This window comes from Mirounga leonina, unplaced genomic scaffold (assembly GCF_011800145.1).
Source record: "Mirounga leonina isolate KUSES-001 unplaced genomic scaffold, KU_Mleo_1.0 Mir_129, whole genome shotgun sequence".
Lineage (NCBI taxonomy): Eukaryota > Metazoa > Chordata > Mammalia > Carnivora > Phocidae > Mirounga > Mirounga leonina.
Genome location: NW_023270323.1, coordinates 18,229,467 through 18,253,174, shown reverse-complemented (window position 1 = coordinate 18,253,174; position 23,708 = coordinate 18,229,467). Strand labels below are relative to the sequence as shown.

Here is a 23,708-nt window from a genome sequence, read left to right as displayed (position 1 = left end):
TCCAGTGCCTACCTGAAGCCTTTGTAGCCGAATTAGAATTACTCCTCTGTGAAACTCTTGACAGTTCTAGCTCGACACTGACTGTTTTTACTGTCTTATATTTTATTGTATTTTCATGAACGCACATCATATCTTCCTGGGTATACTGTAAATTCTCTGAAGACGGTATTGTGCCTTGTTTGCTGGATACTAGTAATCATATAATAGACACTGGCATTGGAAAATACATTAGGAAACACTACACTAAAGTCTGTAGAACTTTTAATATGCTTCTTAGAGGTTTGCTACGCTCATGTGTGTTGTGAGTCTCTATAGAGCGATTTGTAACCGTAACAAGGCAGGGCGAGGTCTGGCCTACATGATCCACTTAATAAAGAATGGATAGACAGATAAAAAGATTGTATAGGATATACAGTCCCCAAATTACTCGAACTTAGGGAGTACAGCATTGGTTTTAGTGTCATATCCATAATTTGAACTCAGTAAGTACTTGATTATCATTAAAATGAGATATAATTGATTAAATGTACACATGATAATTTTATTGCCTTTTCAGTTTTCATAGACTTGTACTATAACCCATCCCATCTAAAACATAAATGTTATTTTTAGAAAACAGCACACATACAGTGTATTTCTATTATTATCTAAAATCTTTTGATTCAGTTTCAGTTCTTTTCTTTCTTAGAAAGGTAGTTAAGAGGACTCCCTCTTGTGGTATGTACAGATATCAGAGAGAACTGTAGATCTGTACAGTTATTGTATATAGGGCATTCTCCAAATGCAGCAGATATGGACTTGGTAAATCATGTACGCAAACTTTTTAAATACCAAATCATTTGAAAAGGTGCTAAGGGAACTTGGTAAAGAGATTTTAGGCAGTCCTGTGGAAAAGTGAACATATGACCCTATTAAAAAGTATTTGAATTTTTGTTCTGAATTTATAGAAAAAATAAGTTGACAAATATGTAAGTTAAAGATTCTCCCTGGCCTTTTTTTTTTTTTTTGAATAAAAGAAAAGAAAATGTGTCTTTTAGTGTTTTTGCTTTCAAAACTATGCTTACCACTTTGACCACCCTTGTCTGTGGCCTAAACTAAGTCCTAGTGGGAAAAATGTTATATAATTTCCACTCATTGTTCTAAGTAAAGCATAGTTAAAGATTCAAGAAGTTGAATGTGAGCGGGTAGCTCACTCTGAAAGTTTTGGCTCCTTTTGTTTTGTGAGCTCTGGAGGGCAGTCTTTTCTTTCTTAAGCCTAGAGTCTAAGCTAAAGGAGACTGTTATTTTTTGTGTCTTGTTTTTATTTTTCTGGCTGGTTTGGAGAATTGTCTCCTGATTTTGTCCAGGACTTTATGAGAAGGTTTCTGTTTGTTTCTTTTATTTCATCTCCTTAAGAGCAATCCTATATTCTTTTTCTGTCAGCTTCAGCGACAGACTATGAATGGTAGCATGCTGGTTTAAGGAAAATGGTTAGGTTTATTTTATTTACTTTCCTATATTTATTAAACATTTAATACTTGAGAATGAGACAGGAAGAAGCTAAGAGGACTAATATGATCATCAATAATAATTAAAATGCATTTGTTGAAATAGAACCTTTATAGACAAATAGTGAATTAGAAATAATCCCGGTATTTGGAATAAAATATATTCTTCTGTTGCAGAATAACAGATACCATTGGACCAACAGAAACCTCAATTGCACCAAGACAAAGACCAAAGGCCAACTCTACTACTGCCACTCCCAGTGTGCTGACCATTCAAAGTTCAGCAACACCTGTTAAAGTCCCTGCTCCTGGTGAATTTGGTAACCACAGACCAAAAGGTAATAACACCCCTGCCAACCTTGTCACCTTTATAGTTAACTTAAACCTTTTATGGCTTGATTTTCTAGGAGTATACATTATTGGCACTTACTATTGTGAAGCAGATAACTTAATGCTGGAAGAAATTTTCTGCTGATGTCTGATAAACCCAACTTACTGTTTTCCTAAAGTTGTAAGCAAAAGTAGTTACTGGTAATATAAAAGTATGGTACAAAAAACTTCCAATTTGCTTATTCATAGAGTCATCAACTAGTAGGGTTTGAGGTTGGTAATAAGGTTCAAGAGTATAGAAAATTCTGTATTGTGTTGGAAAGGAGGAAGTTGAAACTCTAGCCTTAAAAAGTTGTATGTCTTTTCACTGCATCTAGAGCCTTGGCGGAGGAGTCTATCTTGGGTCATGTGGATATTACAACACAGAAACCTGTCTTCTCATCTGATTTTGAGATTTGCTTTTCTAATCTAAAATATCTTCAGAGCATTATGGTACAGTGTAGTACTTAAAAATTCCCCAAGAAAATCTGTCTAATATTAGATAATAAATTTGTCCTCTCAAGGGTCTGGGGGTATAACTTATAGGCCCATCTCAAGAAAACCTGTTTTGCACTTTATTTCATGATATAGCTGTTTTGCTTTAATGTTAAAATGTTTTCAATTAAGATGTTTTCAATTAGTATACTCTAATGGTTAAGAGCCTACACTTGGTGCCTCATGAACCTGAATGTGAGTTCTGTTTTTCCCATTTCTTAGTAATGTATGTTACAAAAATTCTGGTACCTATTTGATAGGATTGCTGTGAGGATTAAATAACTGCTTAATATAATCCCTTGCCACATAGTATGTCCTTAAGAAATGTTAAATATTAGCTACTATTACTACGATTAAGTATATACTCAGGGAGGGTAATGTTTATTTTACCTGATGCATTGCTGCATACTTCTGTCATAATCAGGCACACCAGATGGAGGATTATTCCATGGAAAAGGGAAAATAGGGGGGTTGAAGCCTTTTGTGTCCATTTCTTAGCCTCACTGTTCTCTCCTGTAAAATGAGAATAACACCTGTTTTTCCTTTTACAAGAAACACATGACAAGGTGTGTGAAATATGGGAAGATTCTGTTTTGTAGTAAGCATTCAGTGTTATTTCTTTTTTCTTTCTACCATTTTGGGTTGGAGATCCTATTAGTCTCTGTCATGTATCAATGCCCTCCAGCCAAAGACCACTAGGAACATACTTGTGTTTGAACAAATTGGGTTTATTCCTCACATTTCATGGGAATCTGTGGGAGTGTCTCAGTAAGATGGTGTTTGAAAGACTTATTGAAGGATTTGGGCTTGTTTTAGGTGTTTTGGGGGAAGCTTGAAGGAAGTGGGGCTTTGGATTGAATGCTGCCAGGAAGTGGATATGATATCATTACGTATCTTAATAAATCTTACTTCTCTAGAAGGAGGGAAGCAAAAGCCTCAATTGGTATAGAAGTAGCAGTCAGCCATAGTAGCCAGGATATGTCAGGGAGAGGTTTGGTCATTTTTTGGTTTGGACAATGTTCCTGATTTTGGCAGTGTTCAGATGTGATTATGGAGTGGTCTTATTGTCCTGATCCACCACGGTCACAGGAAGCCTTCTCTGATGTGGGCGTTCTGTGAAATTATTGTTTATTAGGAGCTGTGAGGGTCAGGCCTGCTACCATGGCAGGGATTGCATTTCTTTTCATTGTGCTTCCAACTTAAGTTGGAAAAATAACATTCCTTTTTCCCCTGTATGTGCATCTTTTGACATTTCTTTCCCCATTAAATATTATACAAGGAATGACACTTGAATATATTCTTTTAAAATATTCAGACAGTATGGTAGTATTCGGGGGAAAAATGTCAAAGTCTCCATTATTTTTTTCTGCAGAGTAAACTAGCAGCAGGTTAATATGCATTTCCCAGGAGCACTTTTTATGTTCTTGCATGCATATATATAGATACAAATCACTTATGTTGTGTTAACGTAAATGGATTCATACCATACATAGTTCTCTGCGCTTGATTTTTTTAACTCTTATGTCTAGGAGAGCTTTGCACATTAGTGCATATAAGTCTACCATGTAGTTTTTAATAGGTAGATGATATTCCACAGTGTAGATGTACCATAGTTTATATATAACCATTTAGGTTATTGCCAATATTTGCAATTATTAATACTGTTGTGGTGAACATCCTTATAACAGACTCTTGATTTCCATGTTAGAGCATTTGTCAGATACTGCCATATTGCCATCCAAAAAGACTTCAAAAATTTACACCATTAACAGCAGTGTGAGTGTCCTTTGATTCTTATCCTTGCCAATACCTGATAGTATTGGTTTTTTAAAATGTTTCCCTATTGATAGGTGAAGTATCTTTGTTTTTATTTTAATGTTCTTGATTAATACTACTGTTTCATGTTTACTGGCCATTTATTTTCTTCTGTGAATTATCTTTTGCAATTTTCTGTGAGATTGTTTTGTTTTTATTTTTTATTGCCCTTAAGATTTTGTATTTATGTATTCTGAATATTAGTTCTTTGCCATATATATTGTAAATATTTTCTTACAGTATGTCTTTAACTTTCCTGGTGAATTCACTTAACTTCTCTGAGCCTTAGTTTTATCACGTGCAAAACAGGGAATGATAGTATGATGATTTAATTATATACTTGAAAGCATTGTTTTCACGTAGGATTATTATGATGTTGTTTGGGATTTCTCTGGTGCTCTGTGGCCCTGGCTTAAGAACCAGGGCACTCCTTTTAGCTAGATGTCACTAAAGCAAAGTCACAGTTTGTGAGGTGAGAGGTGAGCCACATGAGTTATTGCATGATGATCACTGGTGTGACTGGGCTTCACCCCCAGCGACGAGCATTCTACAGTTAAACATCAGGGTCCTAAAAGATGAACATAGCTTAACTTTTAATACTCTACTAAGTGGAAAGAAATGCACTTAAAAGGCTAATGGTGGTAATGTCTGTGTGGTAGAATTACGGTTTTAATTTTCTTCTGTATATTTTTATAAATGTTTCAAGACTAATTATAATGAACATGCATTTCCTTAGAATTGGGAAGTTATAAAACTATTTTCATAGAGGTGTTGTATTTAAGGCCTGGGGAGGTTTGAAGATATTGGTGAAAAAGAATCCTTCTCTCCCTCCTTGCACTCTCCTCCTTTTACCCCCGTAGGATTAAATAGCTGCACTTGAATTTATGGTAACTCATTGGAGGAGAATATAGAAATTACGGTATATCGCATTTCCTTTCTGATATTGTGTGTCTCTCTTTCATTAATTTCAAAAGTTTATTCATAGGGTTTGCCTTGGGTAAAATTTATGAAACTTATAAATATCCATCTAGGAGGCAGTGTTAATAGATTCACTACAATAGCATTTATTGAACATCTGTTATAATAGAGATTCCTTGGGGCCTTAATAGGTCAGTAAGTCCCATCTGTCAAAGGGCCCTAGTTAGGAAATGGCCATGAAGACAATATGTGCAAGGCAGAATGAAATGTTATAAACCGAGTGGAGGTGTTAGGTGAAGGAACGAGGAAGAGAGACTTGAGCTGAAGGGTAAGAAGAATTGCAGTAGGTGGCAGGCGGCAGTGTAGACAGAGAGAACCATATTGGCAGAGACACATGCCAGTGCATGCAGTAGCTGAGAAACAAGAAACAAAGGACCTGCCTGGTGTGTTCATGGAGAGATGAAGTAGGAAAGAAGCAGCGTTTCTAAGATGTTGACTTGTTCAGAGCTGTGGCTGACAAAATTAACTTTCACAGGTTCTTAAAATTACAGTAAACAGTCCCTTTAGACTATGTGCATATGGAAGTTTCTGTGTTATAAAGTAAGGATAAAATTGCCTTGGTTAATTAATGATCATTGAAACGAGTGTTTTGAAATCCAGCCATTTTGTTGAAATCTTGAGTATGTTAACATACGTTTCTGGGAACCACTTCTAGGAGCACTGAGACCTGGAAATGGCCCTGAGATTGTACTGGGTCAGGGGCCCCCTCAGCAGCCTCCACAGCAGCATCGAGTACTTCAGCAGCTACAGCAGGGAGACTGGAGATTGCAGCAACTTCACTTGCAGCATCGCCACCCGCCGCAGCAGCAGCTACTTCAGGACGCCTGTATGCAGCAGGTCATTCTCCAGTTACTTTAGATACGGAAGGAGTGTTGTGAAGGTCATGCGACTGTTGACTGTCAGGGAACTCCCTGTCAGATCACAGGCACCGTGAACTCTAGATCCAAGTACACATTTGCCCAGTTTCCGGATTGTGGAGGAATATGTATTTTATTTTATTTTATTTTATTTATTTTTTTATTCTTATGTTAATCCCCATACATTACATCATTAGTTTTAGATGAAGTGTTCCATGATTCATTGTTTGTGCACAACACCCAGTGCTCCATGCAGAATGTGCCCTCCTCAATACCCACCACCAGGCTAACCCATCCTCCCACCCCCCTCCCCTCCAGAACCCTGTTTGTTTTTCAGAGTCCATTGTCTCTCATGGTTCGTCTACCCCTCTGATTTCCCCCGCTTCATTCTTCCCCTCCCGCTACGTTCTTCTTCTTTTTTTCTTAACATATATTGCATTATTTGTTTCAGAGGTACAGATCTGAGATTCAACAGTCTTGCACAATTCAAGCGCTTACCAGAGCACATACCCTCCCCAGTGTCTATCACCCAGTCACCCCATCCCTCCCACCCCACCCCCCACTCCAGCAACCCTCAGTTTGTTTCCTGCAATTAAGAAGGAATATGTATTTTAATTGCATTCTGTGAGATTCTTAAGAATATTCTGTTGAAATAGGTTGCATCGTGGCTTTATGAAGCAAAGAAATGTTCGGTCATTGGGCATTATGAATAAACATGGCAATTTATGATGAATGTTATCTTTTTCAGGTTATGTTTTGAGTTAAGAAACAGATTAATAATGTTATTGTTGGAAAGGTGATATTTAGGCTTTAGAAGTAACACTATTTTGGGTCTTTGTTCTAGTTTTTTTTTTTTCTGCCTGGGTTGGGGTGTATGTATGTGTGTGTGTGTGTGTGTGTGTATGGAGGGGTGGCATTTATAGTTGGAACGGACATAGAAAAACATGACCTTAAGTTCTCTTCTGTCCTTTGCCTTATCAGAACCTGCAAATTTCTAGTTTCATTAAACTATTTTAAATTTAATGACTTGTCACAATTGCCTTTCCATCATTTCCTGAAATGTTTTGGAGCCTAGTAAATGCATGGCACTACTCATGGGTGGCTCCCTCTTCTGGTCTTGACCAATAGACCCAGAGCAGAACATAGTTAAGTAGACGGTGCCATTGGATTGCCGGAAGGTGTCATTGAAGGGGAGATAGAAGAGATTGGGAATTTACTATGAGTCCTGCACACAAGTTACTTCAGGGGTTCTCATCAACTGGTAAATATGTTTAGGTTTAGTTTTCTTCCAAACATCCTTAAACTGTGCTGGGAATGGTTTCAGTTGACTCTGTTACGTTTCACTGATAATTTTCAAACCGCCAATAAGCACATGTAAGTTATAGTCAGTTACAGACTATAGTTCTTTTACATTGGTGTTTGGATTACTAGTACTGAAATCATTGTTATCATGGTCGGCTCAGTACTAAAAAACTACTCCCAAAACCAAAAAAACTGTGGCACAAAAAAGACTGCATAATATTGATGAATTTCTTTGTTTTTTCATTGTAGTATCAACAGGCAATGCAGCAGCAACAGATACTTCAACAACAGTTTTTAATGCATTCCGTGTATCAGCCGCAACCTTCTGCATCACAGTATCCTACAATGGTAAGTGTTACATGATTTCTAGATACTTCTCTCTGAGAATACATTCCAGTGTTGGAATTTCCATATGAACGGTATTATTCAGAATTTAATTATTCAGATTCAACTCCAGTCAGTTAATTAACACATTTTTAACAAAGCCACTGGCGTGTTCTAAAGCAGTTTGACATTGGTCTGAACCGTAACACCTGAATTTGGTACCTTGTAACTGATTGATGGTATTTTTCTCTTACCTCATAATATAAGGGAAATGATCTCTTTCCCATGGTCTTTCGTCATATGTCTCTTTCATTTGGCACATGTCTGTTGAATAAAAAAAGAAACCCAAAGAGAAATTGGCATTTGCTTCAGAGAATAGTGTGACCTTTTTTTTTTTTTATAGCAGCTGCTGTTACTAGTGACTGTAAGCTACTCTCTTGTCTTTTTCTTAAACTATTCAAAGGAGGATTTTTGAATCCTGTCAAGTGAGCCTAGCTTCACAACTTTTTTTTTTTTGAGGTATAATTGACATAACATTCTATTGGTTTCAGGGATACAACTGTAATGATTTGATAATTGTATATTTTGCAAATGAGCACCATAATACATGCAGTTAACTTCTTAAATAGACTTATTTTTATCTTGCTATGATATTCTAGTTGCAAGCTGTTCCTTCCTATGTAAATTGTTCTTCAGGCTTCTGATTTTTCTGCCAGCGTAAAAAGGAAAGACTGTAGTAAATAGGTGTGATGCTGACTGTGCTTTAGTGACATTGGGCCCTGTTTTGTGTAATGGCATTTCTTGTTTCAGGTGCAGCAGTCCCAGCAGGCTTTCTTGCAGCAACAAATGCTAGCTCAGCATCAGCAATCCCAGCAACAGGCTTCACCTGCCTATCTTACCTCCCCTCAAGAGTTCCCGCCCGCCTTAGTTTCCTATACTTCATCACTTCCAGCTCAGGTTGGAACCATAGTGGACTCCTCTTACAGTGCCAGTAGGCAAGTATTTTTCCAGTGAATGCGAAAGAAATGATTGTGGAAATGGGTGTAAATGTGGAGTGGAGTCACTAAGTGGCTCCTGAATTGAGAGCCCATCTTTTTGCAGAATCCTCCCTTTTCTCTCACTAGTCCTCTCTTCCTGGCCCTGAGCATCCCTGTCCTTCCTTGCATTTCTGTCGGTTAGGTCTGCTAATTGCTATTTGTAGGTGAGGCCTAGCAATATATCTAGCAGCATTTAAGGCTAAGGAAATGAGTGGCTTATATGTTAAGACATTCTTTGTAATTTAAATAGAAACAAAACCCTGATGGGCTACTTTAGTAGTTTAAAAAAATAATCCTTGGGGTGCCTGGGTGGCTCAGCTGGTTAAGCAACTGCCTTCGGCTCAGGTCATGATCCTGGAGTCCCGGGATCGAGTCCCGCATCGGGCCCCCTGCTCAGCGAGGAGCCTGCTTCTCCCTCTGACCCTCCCCCCTCTCATGTACTCTCTCTCATTCTCGCTCTCTCAAATAAATAAATAAATCTTTAAAAAAAAAAATAATCCTAGTAGACAAGTTAATTTTGTCTACTTATATATTATTACTTTCAATTAATTTGATAATATTTACTCATTAAGTTTGTCTAATTTGGTCTAATTCAAAGAGGTACAAAAAATAGTAATGTGTCATTTGGTTCATTTTTAAGATAGTGCAAGCTTATTGCAACCATAGTCTAATATATTTTGGATATTTAGATGTATTTTGTTAGTAGAGTTATTTTTCATGGATAATTCATATTGAAAACATTACAATAAAGAACTGTAGTATAAATTTTCTCAAACTCAGATTTGAATTGAGGAGTGCTTAAGGATTTTGTAATGAAAAATCTGTTGACCATTATGAATATTTCCTACTATTTTTAGCTACGTAGGAGGAAGTAGCTATTAGAACTTTGATTATGTGTGTGTGTGTGTGTGTGTGTGAGAGAGAGAGAGAAAGAAAGGGAGAGAGGGAGGAAGGGAGGGAGGAAACAAATGGATTTATTGAAATGTTTTCCTAAATCAAAAGTTTAGAGGCATGAATTAGGACAAGTATGTCTTAAGTGCAGAGCAGGGCATAAGATCAGAGGCTGGTTTAAAGATCCAGATTGGTATTTGCCAAATTATTTGTTGTTTGCCTACTCTAGTATTTCCAGGCTGGTTTGAAGGAGAGGTATCCAGGGGTTCTTAAGTTAAGAAATCTTTAGACTCTCACCTTCTCTTAAAAGCCAAGAGACCTATTAGATAACTTTCATAAAACGAGTGGTTCCAGGCTCCAAACTATATAGATACTTAAAATACCATGAATTAGGGCGCCTGGGTGGCTCAGTTGGTTAAGCGACTGCCTTCGGCTCAGGTCATGATCCTGGAGTCCCGGGATCGAGTCCCGCATCGGGCTCCCTGCTCGGCAGGGAGTCTGCTTCTCCCTCTGACCCTCACCCTTCTCCTCTCTCTCTCTGTCATTCTCTTTCTCTCAAAAAAAAAAAAAAATGCCATGAATTATTTATTATGTAGAAAATAGCCATCATCTTTTTAGCTAATTCATAAAGCACTCCCAACAGTTCATCTTTTCTTGGTAGCTGTATAGAGAATGCCTTTGTCAAAAGGAGAATTGTTGTGGTGTCTCAGCATAACCAGGACATAAGATCATCTTATTCAATAGGGATTTTAGGGTGATACTGTTTGACATGGCAACTGATTATCACTTTAGGGCTATTCACTATGATAATCGTAATATTTATTGAGTGCTGATTTCTTTTTCTAGGCACTGTTCTCTTTTTTTCTTTTTAAAAAGATTTTATTTATTTATTTGACAGAGAGAGACACAGCGAGAGAGGGAACACAAGCAGGGGGACTGGAAGAGGGAGAAGCAGGCTGCTCGCGGAGCAGGGAGCCCGATGCGGGGCTTGATCCCCGGATGCTGGGATCATGACCTGAGCCAAAGGCAGATGCTTAACGACTGAGCCACCCAGGCGCCCCTAGACACTGTTCTCTTTATATGTATTAAATAATCTTCTCAGTAACCTTATGAGGTAGATACAGTTCCTCCTATTTTACAGATGAGGAAGCTGAGAGAGGTTAAGGAACTTGCCCAAGGGTACACATCAAGGCAATTCAAATCCCAGGTGGTGTTGTCAATCTATGCCCTGATCTGCCATCTCCATCATAATAAAAGGATCTGATTTTCTAAGTTATTTAGAAAGTATGAACTAGGCCTCTTTAGAATTTTCAATTCTAATGTTTTTTTCCTTCTTTTCCTCTCTTAATTATTACTATAGGTCAGTTGCTGATAAAGAGGCAGTTGCAAATATTACAAGTCAGAAGAACATCAGTAACCCACCTGATATGTCAGGGTGGAATCCTTTTGGAGAGGATAATTTCTCCAAGTTAACAGAAGAGGAACTGTTGGACAGAGAATTTGACCTTCTAAGATCAAGTAAGGGACACTTGAAGGCTTATTTTGCTTCACAGTAAAATAACAGCTCTATAATTATTCAGCAAGGCCAAAGACTGTTTTGAGATGGTAAATAGAGAATTCTTTTTGCGCATTGGAGGGCAAAAATCAGGCCATCTTCTTTTACATATACTATCAAACTATGTTGTGTGCATTAGAAATCGATTGCTTGGTAGTAGCTATTAAACCCAAGATTGCTAATAACATGCTGATTCCTAACACTTAAATACTGCATATCTTTGAATGTTAAATTCAGAGTATCTCTAAAACATGGAAAATTAATGTTCAAATGAAAAGGGAGACATCCGTATCTTGCTTACTAATCATTTTGCTGCTCTGTTTTCTTGCACACACAGTAGAAGATACTGTGGTTCTGAGATGCCCTTTGAAAGTGCCTGAGAGAAAACATGGGCTACTACATTATGTTAATGTTTTGTAATGCCCTTTTAATGAGTGCTGACATAAAAGGGCTGCTTTGTTGTCCTGATATGGCAAAAGTTAAATAAATTATTTTCCACTTTGAATCAAATATCTCAATGTTTTTACTTGGAATCATTGCCTTTTCTTAAACTACCTAATAAATATGTCAAGCCTCACTACACGTATTTTAGAAAAGTTCTTTTCGGAAAAGGGAAGTGTGGAATGTTTTGAGGAGGTTGCAAAATAGCAAAAAGCTCACTTCTGGAGTATGTAGATAATTTTTAGGTTTCAGAGGCTTGTACATGTGTGTGTGCACGAAAGCGTGCATGTGCATGCATATCCAAGTGTGTTTTCCTGTTTTGCATGTGAAAAGAAGGTCCTAATGGTTCCTCATTATAGTTCCTAGCTTCTATTTTATTTTAGGTAACTGACTTTATGAGAACATTTATTAGATGAATTGCTTTGTTCCCAAATGATATATATTTTATGTAAAATTTATAAATGCCCTGAATTCATGTAAGAATAGTTGTTTGGGATTTAAATTTGTATTTTACATATTGGTTATATGACTATGAAAACTTAAGTTGATGATTAATGCAGATATAAACATGAGTTTTGAACCTTTAATAAAGGTTTGTCAACTTTGGTGAAACCAAACTTACATCTTTTTATTAAAGAAAGTTTTTTTAAACCATGACTTTTTTGTTTGGCATTTTTAGTATACCTTACGTTGAGTAGCCCCAAAAGCCAAGTTCTAAAAAAAGGAAATAACGTATCTCTTTCTTTTGGGGGGATGACAGGGTGACATAGGGGTTAACCAAATCAATATAATTTATAGGGTTCTTTTGAAAGCAAAAGGTAAAATTAAAATATTCATTTTAATGTGTTCTGACCAGGATAGTAACTGGGGGTTTGCTAAATCAGTATTTTCCACTCTTTGGGTAAAACTCGTCCTTTTTTTTTTTTTTTCCATCAGTTTATGGAATGGGTAAAATATTCACATTATTTTGTACCTTATAAATAAAAATGTGTCATTCAAACTCCCTAGAATTTGTAATGACAACCAAGTTTTATTTACTTAGCATAGGGAAGAATGGCATATAAAATATTCATGTATATATAACTTCATAAAAATTGGGTTTAGCATGTAAAACTCTTAGCCAGCTATTTGCTTTCAAACTTCAAGGTCAGATAACATTTGTAATTTTTGTATGTATCTGTGCACACGTGTATGCCAAAGAATTTAGACTTCATTGCATATTAATTATGGAAAGATACTAAGTTCCAAATGAAAGTACAGGAGGAGCTTATCTGAAGGTCAAACTCAGAGCAACTCAGCCATTTGGGAAAATGCCTAGATGGTCCCTGAGCTATTGAAATAATTTCACTGTCACAAGGCTGATGTACTTAAATTGGCATCTAGTACCAGAAAACATACGTGAATTCTCATCCTTGGCAATGCCACTTAACTACGTTGTAATCTCAGTAAAGTAACTTAACTACTGTCTCACTACCTCACAAACTGGGTATAGTGATGCTTGCTTATCTCATAAGGTGGTCAGGAAAATTAAATGAAATAATGTCTTGAAAGAGTCTGGGTACTCCACAAATGCCACTTCTTTGTTCTTCATCTTCTGTGTGTCTTTAGGCTCCAACTCAAGGTTATTGCCCTTTGACCAGCATTTAAAAATTATATCTAAACTATCAGGTTTCTCTGCTGGCCATTAAAAAACCAGATTAGAAGGGGCTTTATGGGCAAACAACATCAACAGCAGAAATGACATATGACAATAAGAGAGAAGATAGAAAGTGTCTGTCTTCTTAATAATTGATAGTTGTAATAATGGTGTTCATAAAAGGTGAAATCTTTAATAAAGTTTATAAAGAAATTATTAATGTAAAGAGTATAGTTTAGAAAGATTTCTTTCCAAAGTGTTACTTAACTGTAATCTATTCAATCATCTTTAACACCTCTTTCATTCACAAGCAATAAGGCATCTAATATTTGATCCACTTGATAGGGGCTAAATTACCCTGTGGCATAAAAGACGTCTTTCAGAACCTTAAGAGTTTCAGTGGAAGACTAACAGTGTAATGAAAATTAATTTTGGTTATTACTGGCTGCTTCCTTTGTCCTTAAAAACTTTTTCTAAAGTAAGTAAATTATTGATGCATGTGGAATAACAAATTTGCCTTTTTTCTTAGCACAGATTTTATCAACAGTTTTCCAAAGTCTTTTCTAAAATAACTTATATTTGGTTTGTGAAATGCTCTCTAGTGAGAAACTGAATACCTTTATGTATGGTCCTTAAAAATATAGGCATTGCCCATGTAGTGATTGTTCAGAATAGTACATTGCCATTTGAGTTTTTATTTTTAAGATGGTACATGGTTATTTATTAAAACAAAAAAGGATATTCTGTCTAGGAAATATTTTACGTGTTTGAATATCCAAAAGGTGATTTAAAAATCATAATATATTTTGACATACTAGAATTCCACAATATTAGTAGTTGGTAACAAAAACTGTTTTTTCGTGATCTTTAAGAAAACAGTTGTTGATTCCATCCATATACCAGTTGGCAAAGGGATTTAACATATAAAATAAACCAGGTTCTTGCTTTTGCTTTCAGCGTAACTGAATATTATTTATGGTTCGGAATTTTTCACCTGTTCTACTTAAAATCAAAACATTAAATCAAAATTAAGCATTATTAATAAAGCTCATCTCAATGACATTTTTAAAGTTTAAACTTGTATTTTTCTTTGTCTTTCGTATCAAAGCATCCAGATTAGTATGTAAACTTTAGAAATCTAACTGTGATAAAATTTAATACATTAAACACTAGATTACAGGTGTTTGCTTTGGGAAACTTTTTAACTTTTGTTTGTTCAAATAGTGGTGTAGCTTTGCATGTTAAAAGTAGTGCTTAACGGAATATTATTTTTTGTTGATGATGATTGTTTCTGTTTCAAACTGCATCACAACAACTAAAAGGAAGAATAGAAGAACCTAAAGACTGTGGCTGCTTTGCAAATTCTACTGAATGTGTTGTTTTTTTCCTATGAAGCCACAGAATGAAATAGATGTAAACATCTGTATTAGTTTGTTGTAAAGCATTAACTCCCACCATTTTAAGCTAATTCAGGTATATTGCTGTTTCTTCAGTACAGAATAACAAAATTTTTCAAATAGAATAGTTTCAAAAGTATCAGATGAAGACTGTACTAACAAAATTTATTCATTAGCCTTTTGGCTATTCAAGCCATTATCCATCCATATAAGCTGCAGAATTAACTTATTAGAGTATTTTAATTTTCTGATGATATTGTGGACTATACTTTGATTCTAGGATTTTTAAATCCTGTATTTTTTGCCATGTGTATCAATTAAAAATCCTGAAAAGATATTGTCTTTATTCACCAACACAGTTCTTTTGGGAAGGCAGGAGGCGGTAAGTTTCTTAATATTGGACAAATCAAGCCCAAGTTTTGTTCTAATGTGAACCAATTATTTGAAAATGGAAATTAAATTCATTTTAGGGGTGGCTGTATTTGAAAAGTAGCTCTATATACCATTTCATTAGTTTTTAATAATAGGTAATTAATAATTTAAACAATTAATACGTGTATTTTGTATTTTGTGCCTTGGGACCCAGATTATCCTGTGAACTCTAGAAATCTAAGTGATTTAACAAAAATCCTCCATGGAAAAATTGATTCTGTGTTTTGTGGAACAGTGAGAACATGATTCATTTTATAGTGAGTTTGAATTCCGTTTTGAAATAATTGGAGAAATGAACTTTGCCATAGAACAGTGTCTCCATATTTTAAATTATGGGACTCACTATATAAAAAATGTTAGTTTATCCCTACATGACAGCGTTTGTACTCTTGTCTTAACTACGTGGTACTGTTTATACATTTACATGAATTTACCATAAATTGATGGAGATAATATACCAGTGCATGAGGATTCAAAGAACCTTAGTGGTAACTGTGCATTTTTATATGCTGGGAACCATTGGTACAGTGCTGGTTTATAAACCTGGAGAGTATGTTAAAGTGTAGAATTCCAAACTCCTGCTCAGATAAATCTGATGCATTAGGTTTGTGGTAGGGCCCAGGTAGCTACATTTTATACAGGAATTCTAGCAATTATGATGCAGATGGTTTAGAAAGGAAGTTTGGTCCTAATTTAGACCTAAGTACCCACCCATATATACTGTCTTGATTTTCAAGAATCAGGGATCTTGGATATTGATATGCTGTGGCTATCACTCTGAGATAGTCTGTTTCATTTGTCCTTTCCCACTTCTTCTTTCCTTTGTCCTCACTCTGTTGTGAGTTTTCACTGTTAATCCATTTAATTTCCACTGTTAATCCATTACACTATTGGAACTCTTAAGTCTTGGAACTTTTGTTTGTGCATAAATCAGTTGTCAGATATGTTGCTTTAACAAAATATTTATCATTTATTATATTACCAATGGAATTTTTTTTTAAGATTTTATTTATTTATTTGACGGAGAGACAGTGAGAGAGGGAACACAAGCAGGGGGGAGTGGGAGAGGGGGAAGCAGGCCTCCGATGTGGGGCTTGATCCCAGGACCCTGGGATCATGACCTGAGCCGAAGGCAGACACTCAATGACTGAGCCACCCAGGCGCCCCTTACCAATGGAATTTTAAGTAAAATTTTAGATGACCCAAAGTTTCATGTGGATATTGTAGTTAGTTTTAGCCGTAAAAGCTGATAGTTGTGTCCATTGTCATAAGGATGTTTGAAGAATTGTCCATTGCAGTAATTAAGTGTATTTAGGATATTGCAGACTCTAGGGCCTCGCCTTCTCAAGATTGTGCTCCCTGACCCAGCAGTATCATATCACCTGGGAACTTGTTGAAGTGCAGAATCTTAGAATCCATCCCAGAACTGTCCAGTCAGAATCTGCACTTTAACAAATTCCCAGTTCACTGGAATGCACCTTCAATTTGAGAAGCACTGTCCTAGGAGATTCCTGCTTTAACTTGGCGCTTTTTGCTTCATTCTGAAGTTACAAGTCATCTTTAGGGAATTCTAGTTATATTTGGATTTTCTCTGCCTACACTGCAATGTCTTAGAACTCAAATGAAACCAGCATAATTTCTGAAACCATAGAATTTCTTAAATATGAAGGGTATAGTCTTGGGAATGCTTATAATTCCTGAAAAAAGCAGAATGGGTTCGTAATAGTGTATGTTTGATTGCTAAGAATCAGAGGCTAGGAAGACAGGTTACAAAAATCGAGATGTTCCCAACTGATCAGGTGCCTGCGATATGCTGTTTCAGAGCAAGGAAAGATAATCCCTACTTAGGGAATTAGGGGACAGCAATTCTCTTCTTCACACACAGCAAGCCTGCTTCTGCATGAGTCAGAGCCTTTGCTCTAGCTCTTCCCTTGTCTGGTGTGCTCTCCCCCAGGTATCCCTTCGCTGTCTCCTTGAAGTCTTTTCTCACCTGGTACCAGTCAGAATCTCTCTGTTTATTACTGTGACTTGTGCCCACTGCCTTAATTCCTTTTCCCCTGCATTACAGTTTTCTCTATAGCTTTATTTTTTAACATTCTGTATATATTTCTCATTATACTCCTTGCTTTTTGTTTGTTTTTCCATGCCAGCATATGAACTCCAAGAAGGCAAGACTCTTTGTTTTGTTTGATGTTGCCTGCCCATTGCTTAGAACAGTGTCTGGCACATGCTAGATCTCAGATATCCATTGGATAAAATAATAAACTCTGTCATTAGGCTTTTAATGGTATGTGAATGATTTAATATGAGAAATGAACATCAATGTAATAGTCAATTACTTTTTATTGCTGTTGAGAAATAAGATTGGCTATTTTATGAACAAATGACCATTTGCAATATTTTTTCCATATGTGTTTTTTGGAGAAAGCCTGCCAAATATGTCTCTGTTTAGTAAGCTGCGTTTAAGTTCGGGTCCAGTATGTTACAAGTTGAAGACAGCTGGGTATTTAAATAAACCAAACTAAGTTATTTATTAGGTTAATTGTATTTGTGAAGTCTGGCACAGAGATGATGTTGTTAAGGTTGCCTTTGTAGCAACAAGTATCTATTAAACTCAGGACTACCCCTAATACTTAGGAAAATGAACCCTGACTCTAATATTTTTCAAAAAGACTGTTGCTTTGTTTAATTTTATTTATACTGTTACCTCTTGATTTTTTTTTTTTAAATTTAAAGACCGTTTTTATTTTATTTTATTTTTTTGTTTCATCTTATTTTTGCAGACAGGCTCGAGGAGAGAGCATCCTCAGATAAGAATGTAGACCCACTTTCTGCTCCACATAACCATCCTCCAGAAGATCCTTTTGGTTCTGTTCCTTTCATTTCTCACTCAGGCAAGTTACATATGTAACATCATCATCATTAAAAAATACACTCAAGAACAGCAACAATAAAAATAACAACAACAACAACAAAAGCCTTCTTAATATAAAGCCAAAGTAAGAATTAGGTGTTAGTTACAGAAAATAGAAAATTATTTTTACCTTTGCTATCCTGGTCTTCCTAATGTCATTCTTTCCATTGGGTTATTCAGGTGTGCCTTTTACCAACATAGAAAAATGCTGATTTATACAGTAGAACATAACTTGCTTTTTATCTTTATTGTTGGATACCAGTGAAACAAATTCATGCATGAACATAGCTTTCCTTTTTATACATTTAAAATACATTTAAGGATATTTTTATACTCAGCTTTTGCTTAAAAATCCTGTATTTTCCTAGTTTATACATGTTCTTTTGTAGTTGTGTTTAAAAAGTATTGATTTTGTATGTCACAATAATTTTGTGAATATCCTCGCTTTAATTTCTTCATTTTGCTTTAATTTCAATTTAGAATTTAAATATTGTTATTACCATTAAGAAATACCTGTAGTAACATTTTCTAAGTAATCACTCAGTAAACACTGTCAAAGATGCTAGGATGGAATGGGATCCCACTTTGGCATAAATGGTTTTGTGTGTGTTTGTGTGTTCCTAATGGAAAAAAATGAGTTTGATCATAGAAGAGGGAAATATGTTAGAAGAAATAATGCCTTGATAGAAGGTAAAGGTTTTGTTTACCGTATTCAAAGTAACTATCAGCCATGTTCTTGCATTCTTTTCCTTGTATTTCTCACTCAAGCAAATCACGTATATGTAATAACATCATTGCTATCATTTAAAAAAATACACACCAGTGAGAAAAACAAAAGACACACCTTATAAACAAAAAAACTTACAAATGTAAGTTTAATAAGAAATAGGTGTTCAGGATTTCTGATGAATACATTGAGGCAGTGTTAATAGTTTTCCAGTATTTAGGTTTGCAGCACAATAATTAGGAGTTTCTACATATTTTCATGTTCTGTATTTTACTCTTTGCCATTTATTGCAAACAGTGCATATTGTTGTCATTTTCTGCTTGCTTCTTTCAAATTATCTTTTTAGTGAATGGGATGATAATGTTAATTGAGTGGGGGAAGACAGTTTACTGTTTCTACTTAGTCTACACACATGCACACCCTCACACCCCCAATAATAGTGCTATTACTTTTTTCAAACAAAGTGTAGTATTTCAGAATGGTCATTATAAGCTCTTAAGAACATAGGTATTGATCTGTTTGTGGCAGAAAATGGTTTCAGTACTGCTGGCTCTTTTTCGTCCTCTGGAAGGGGTTGTATAATGCTTTTCGGGTTTGCACGTATCTATGTAACTTCTTGGTTCTTTAAGATTCTGAAAGAACCCTGGGAAAATGAAGACTGGAATCAGGGACTAGAGTAAGCCTCAAGTGTTCAATGTGTACATTTTTTGAATATGTAAATATTTGTCACTGCTGTGTTCTAGTAGACCATGATTACATTTCCGTTCTTCTATAAGGTTTTGTTTTTCCTAGAGTTAATTATAATTACATTTATAAAAGTGACTATGTTTTGTTCCTTTATTTTTTTTTTATGTATCTGTCATTGATTCAACTCCATTTAGAAGTATTAATTTCCTCCCATTTTACGGTGGCTACCGTTTTAATTTTTACCTGGTTACATCTCTCATGGAGTTCTGCAGTCTTCATTGGTTGCTTTCTGTAACTGCCACACGCTTATCATCCTGCTGTTTTCTTTTGCCCACCAGTCTTTTGGGAATTCCTAGATCTCCTCTCTTTTCTTTCTTGGTTTGTTAATAGAGCAACCCCTCTACTAGTTTCTTGAGAAAGTGTGCGCGGGAGGAAAAGTCTTAACCTTTGCTGCCTAAAAATATCTTTTTTCCTAACTGACATTTGATTGATAATTTGGCTGGGTAAATAATTCTACATTGGATGTAATTTTCCCTGTGAATTTTTGAGGCATTACTTCATTGTATTCCAGCTTAAAAAAAAAGAAAAGGCTTCAATTAGAGGAATATTCCCTATGCCCCTAACTCTAGGTCCCCATTCCCTCTATTATTTAGAGTCCCAAATACCTTTTTCTTTAATAGCTGCATGTACTCCAGAGTTGGTACAGTCAGCTTACCTACCTTAGTTTGTTCACATAGATGCATCTTTCTGATTTGTTTGGTGCCTTAGCTTATGCTATCACTTTTTCAGACTTTTTGGAAGCTTAAGGAAGATAACGTTTCGATAGACCATGTCTTAAATGATTCAAATCTAACTTTTCCCCTTCTTGTTTTTAAACATTTCTTTATGGCCAAATTAAATTTTGTAAATATCCATTTATGCAGAAATCAAATAATTGTATCAAGAATATGTTTGTTGCTGTATGTGAGGGTAATATCTTATTCCATAAGTTGATACTTTAATTATCATGCAATTGTATTTACCTTTTATGTCAGGTTACTGAACTGTTAGTAGAGTGGTATATCATAATTATAATACTATAGTTCCAAAGCAACTTCGGAATTATAAAGTCCTGGGTATAAATCTTAGTTCTATCACAGATTAGCCATGTGATATTGGGTGTTGCCTAATTTCTTAGAGGGTTTCTTTATCTGAAACTGCGGATAATATTAGCTACTCGATGAGATTATTGAAAGAATTAAAGAAGAGAATGTTACACAAAGCATGGCATTCTCGGTGTTGTTGCTTTTGTGGCTGTTGCTGGTAGTGCTATTACATAATATTTTCACTATTTACTAAATTTCAAAATCTCTGTGTTAAGTAAGTTGTAGCTGCTGTCCAGCTAGTAGTACTACAAAATTCCTGGTAAGGTAGTATTCTCTTAACTACTGGTACCTTTAAATAACATGTAGAATCTGTTTATGAAGCTTTTCACTACCACGAACTGTTTTAATAGTGCTATTTCTATTTTTATTAGAGCGTTAACTGTCAGTATTCACTACAATACACACATAAAAATCATATTAAAAGCATGGTATTCATTCCCCATCAAACCCACATACTCTTCCTTCTCCCCAAGGCATCATTTTTTTTAAATTTTATTTTATTATGTTATGTTAATCACCATACATTACATCATTAGTTTTTGATGTAGTGTTCCATGATTCATTGTTTGCGTATAACACCCAGTGCTCCATGCAGAACATGCCCTCTTTAATACCCATCACCAGGCTAACTCATCCCCCCACCCTCCTCCCCTCTAGAACTCTCAGTTCTCAGACATTGCTGGTATAAACATTGGGGTGCACGTATCCCTTCGGATCACTACATTTGTATCTTGGGGGTAAATACCCAGTAGTGCAATTGCTGGGTCGTATGGTAGCTCTATTTTCAACTTTTTGAGGAACCTCCATACTGTTTTCCAGAGTGGCTGCACTAGCTTGCCCAAGGCATCATTTTACAGTTAGTTTGTATACCAACACAGGATGTGTGGCTCTGTGAATTAAAGTGTGAACTGCTTAATTTTAATAAACACAACTCGGAAACAGACTATTTGAAGAATTTTGTTGACATATAGGCTATATTAATTAGGTCACTGAAGTTTTTAGATTTCATATATTGCATTTCATTTTTAGTTAGGTTTGGTGAACTTACTCTTCCAAATCCCAGATCCACCTCATTATCTAACAGGAGGTTAAAATGAGTTTAGAGTTGGGAAAGGCCACATGATATAGAGCAAATATTTGATGGAACATAAACTATTACAGATGGTGAGTTTGAACACTGTCCTTTTGTAAGTGATGATGAATGTATTGCTTATGTTTTTAGATTCTAGTATGTAATTCTTGAAGATCAAGAATTTTGCTATTTCAAGATGTCAGTAATAATGGTTACAATTTATTGAATTCAATTTTATACATACAGTGGAAACTGAGGCCCAGAGAGCATCAATGACTGGCTTAAGGTCAGATAGTTTCTAAGTAGGAATCCAGCTCTGTCTGCTTCTAAACTCTTTTCTGTAAATAGTAGCAAAACAAATAAAGATGTTAAGTGGCCTGTTTTAAATAAAAATCTACATAATAGAAATGTCAGTTTTGTAGCATTTTTAATCTGGCTGGGAAATACTGTTCACAACTAACATGATTCTCTTTTTATACTTAGGCCTTGTCACTTGGCCTGTCTTCGGAGAAACAGTGCAGATTTTGATAAAGCCTTCTAATCCACTAATCCTTGGGCCTGGCATGGTGCATTGCTGAGGCTTGATGGCAGGCAGTATGCTGTCAATTCAAAGTGAGCTTTAAAGTCTTTACAGCCCCTCCCTTGTACCCTAAATGATGAGACAACAGAAGGCATGTCATTACAATAGCAGTTTCAGGCCATTCATCCTCTATAATCTGATAGCAAAGAAAAGAACATCAAAATAAAATTTCCTTGAAACTGGAAGCTTCTTATATGATTAAAAATGTACCACCTGTTTTATAACTAAAAGAGCTGTCCTCTAAAAGATGGAAACCTGATTGGAAGACTATGATGCAAACATGCCCCTCTCCCCACATTTTTTTTGACATTTTCTAAATATTTTGAATTTTTTGATATAGTTTATGAAAGTTCATTTATGTGATTCAAGAATACATTATTTGCAATATTTATTTAAAATAATGTGACATTAACTAGGATTTCACTCTTCTTCCCAAAATGTGTAAAAGAATACTATAATAAATATATGAAAATATGAAAACTGACCTTACAAATTTAGCTTTTGAGTTTGGAATCCTCTCTTGGACTGGGCAAGACTATGATGTCTTTGAAATTTTAACATCTAGAAATTTCTTTTTGTGAAAACTCTAGCATGAAATGGATGAATTTATGCTCTTATATTTATTTGGCAGATTCATGTTCTTAAATTCATTTGGTGAGTTAAGCTTATTCTTCAGAAACTCCCAGTTGTTTTTACCTGGTTAGTCATTTTCCAGATCACTAGAATCAGGAGTAGTAGATGAGTTTCACAATTGTTCAAGTGAATGATAAGCTTCTTGAAGTCAGGAAATGCTTTATTCATCTTTGTGTGCCATACAATACCTTGATGAATGAGTTCATTACTTTAGTAATCTAGTATAATCTCTCTCTCTTTATACACACACACCCCCTAATATTTAATGAGCTTTTACTAAATAAAATGAATATTATTTAATGTTCAGCTCTATCAGGTAAGTTCCATTATTGCCTTTATAGATGAGGAAACGGAGGCTTTTTTGGATGTTTATCTTCTGTGGGTTTTGTAAAGTTGAGTATTAGTTCACTTGATGATGAAGCCTTATAGTATTTCTAGAATTCTAACCTACAGACTATAAAATACTCAGCACAAGATACGTATTGACAGTTCAACAAAACACTGTTTGCTGAAGTAGAAACAGTATTGGGCATTTTTTTTTTTTAACTTTTCAGACATAACTTTGTAAAGGAAATCAAAAGAAATTCAGGACAGGTCTGTGGTGGTCTTTTGCTGCGGGTTGACGAGCTATGTTGAATATTTGCTGGTGATGATGTTCTACTGGTAGTTTAATTGTAGCATTTACAGATGAGAGTTTTAAACTAGTGTCAGCAAAGAAGTCATTCTGGCTTTGATGTGTATGGTCTTAAACTTGGGCGTTATTCAACTTTTTCCTAGTTTCATATTCCTCGTGTATAAAAAGACTACATCTCTAAAAATCCCTTCTTGCTTTTTGCTTTCAGATATAGTTGAAGATATGAAATAGGATTAAGGTCACCAAAAGAAAGAAATGGAAAGAGAAAAGGGAAAGCCAAGTAATGAGAACTGAATAATA

The 23,708-nt window shown here is 35.5% G+C and overlaps 1 protein-coding gene across 2 annotated transcripts in view; it reads left to right on the top strand.

The window, feature by feature from the left end:
- The window catches only part of BMP2K (BMP2 inducible kinase), a 131,227-nt gene that overhangs the window by 86,851 nt on the left and 20,668 nt on the right, over positions 1-23,708 (top strand). Inside the window, exons 10-15 of one of the 2 annotated variants that reach the window (XM_035004704.1) lie at positions 1,665-1,825; positions 5,800-5,981; positions 7,553-7,651; positions 8,438-8,622; positions 10,916-11,073; positions 17,800-17,910. In XM_035004704.1, coding sequence (XP_034860595.1) covers positions 1,665-1,825; positions 5,800-5,981; positions 7,553-7,651; positions 8,438-8,622; positions 10,916-11,073; positions 17,800-17,910 — 896 coding nt within the window. The remainder of the gene's footprint in view (positions 1-1,664; positions 1,826-5,799; positions 5,982-7,552; positions 7,652-8,437; positions 8,623-10,915; positions 11,074-17,799; positions 17,911-23,708) is intronic. The other variant, XM_035004705.1, reaches the window with a different exon arrangement.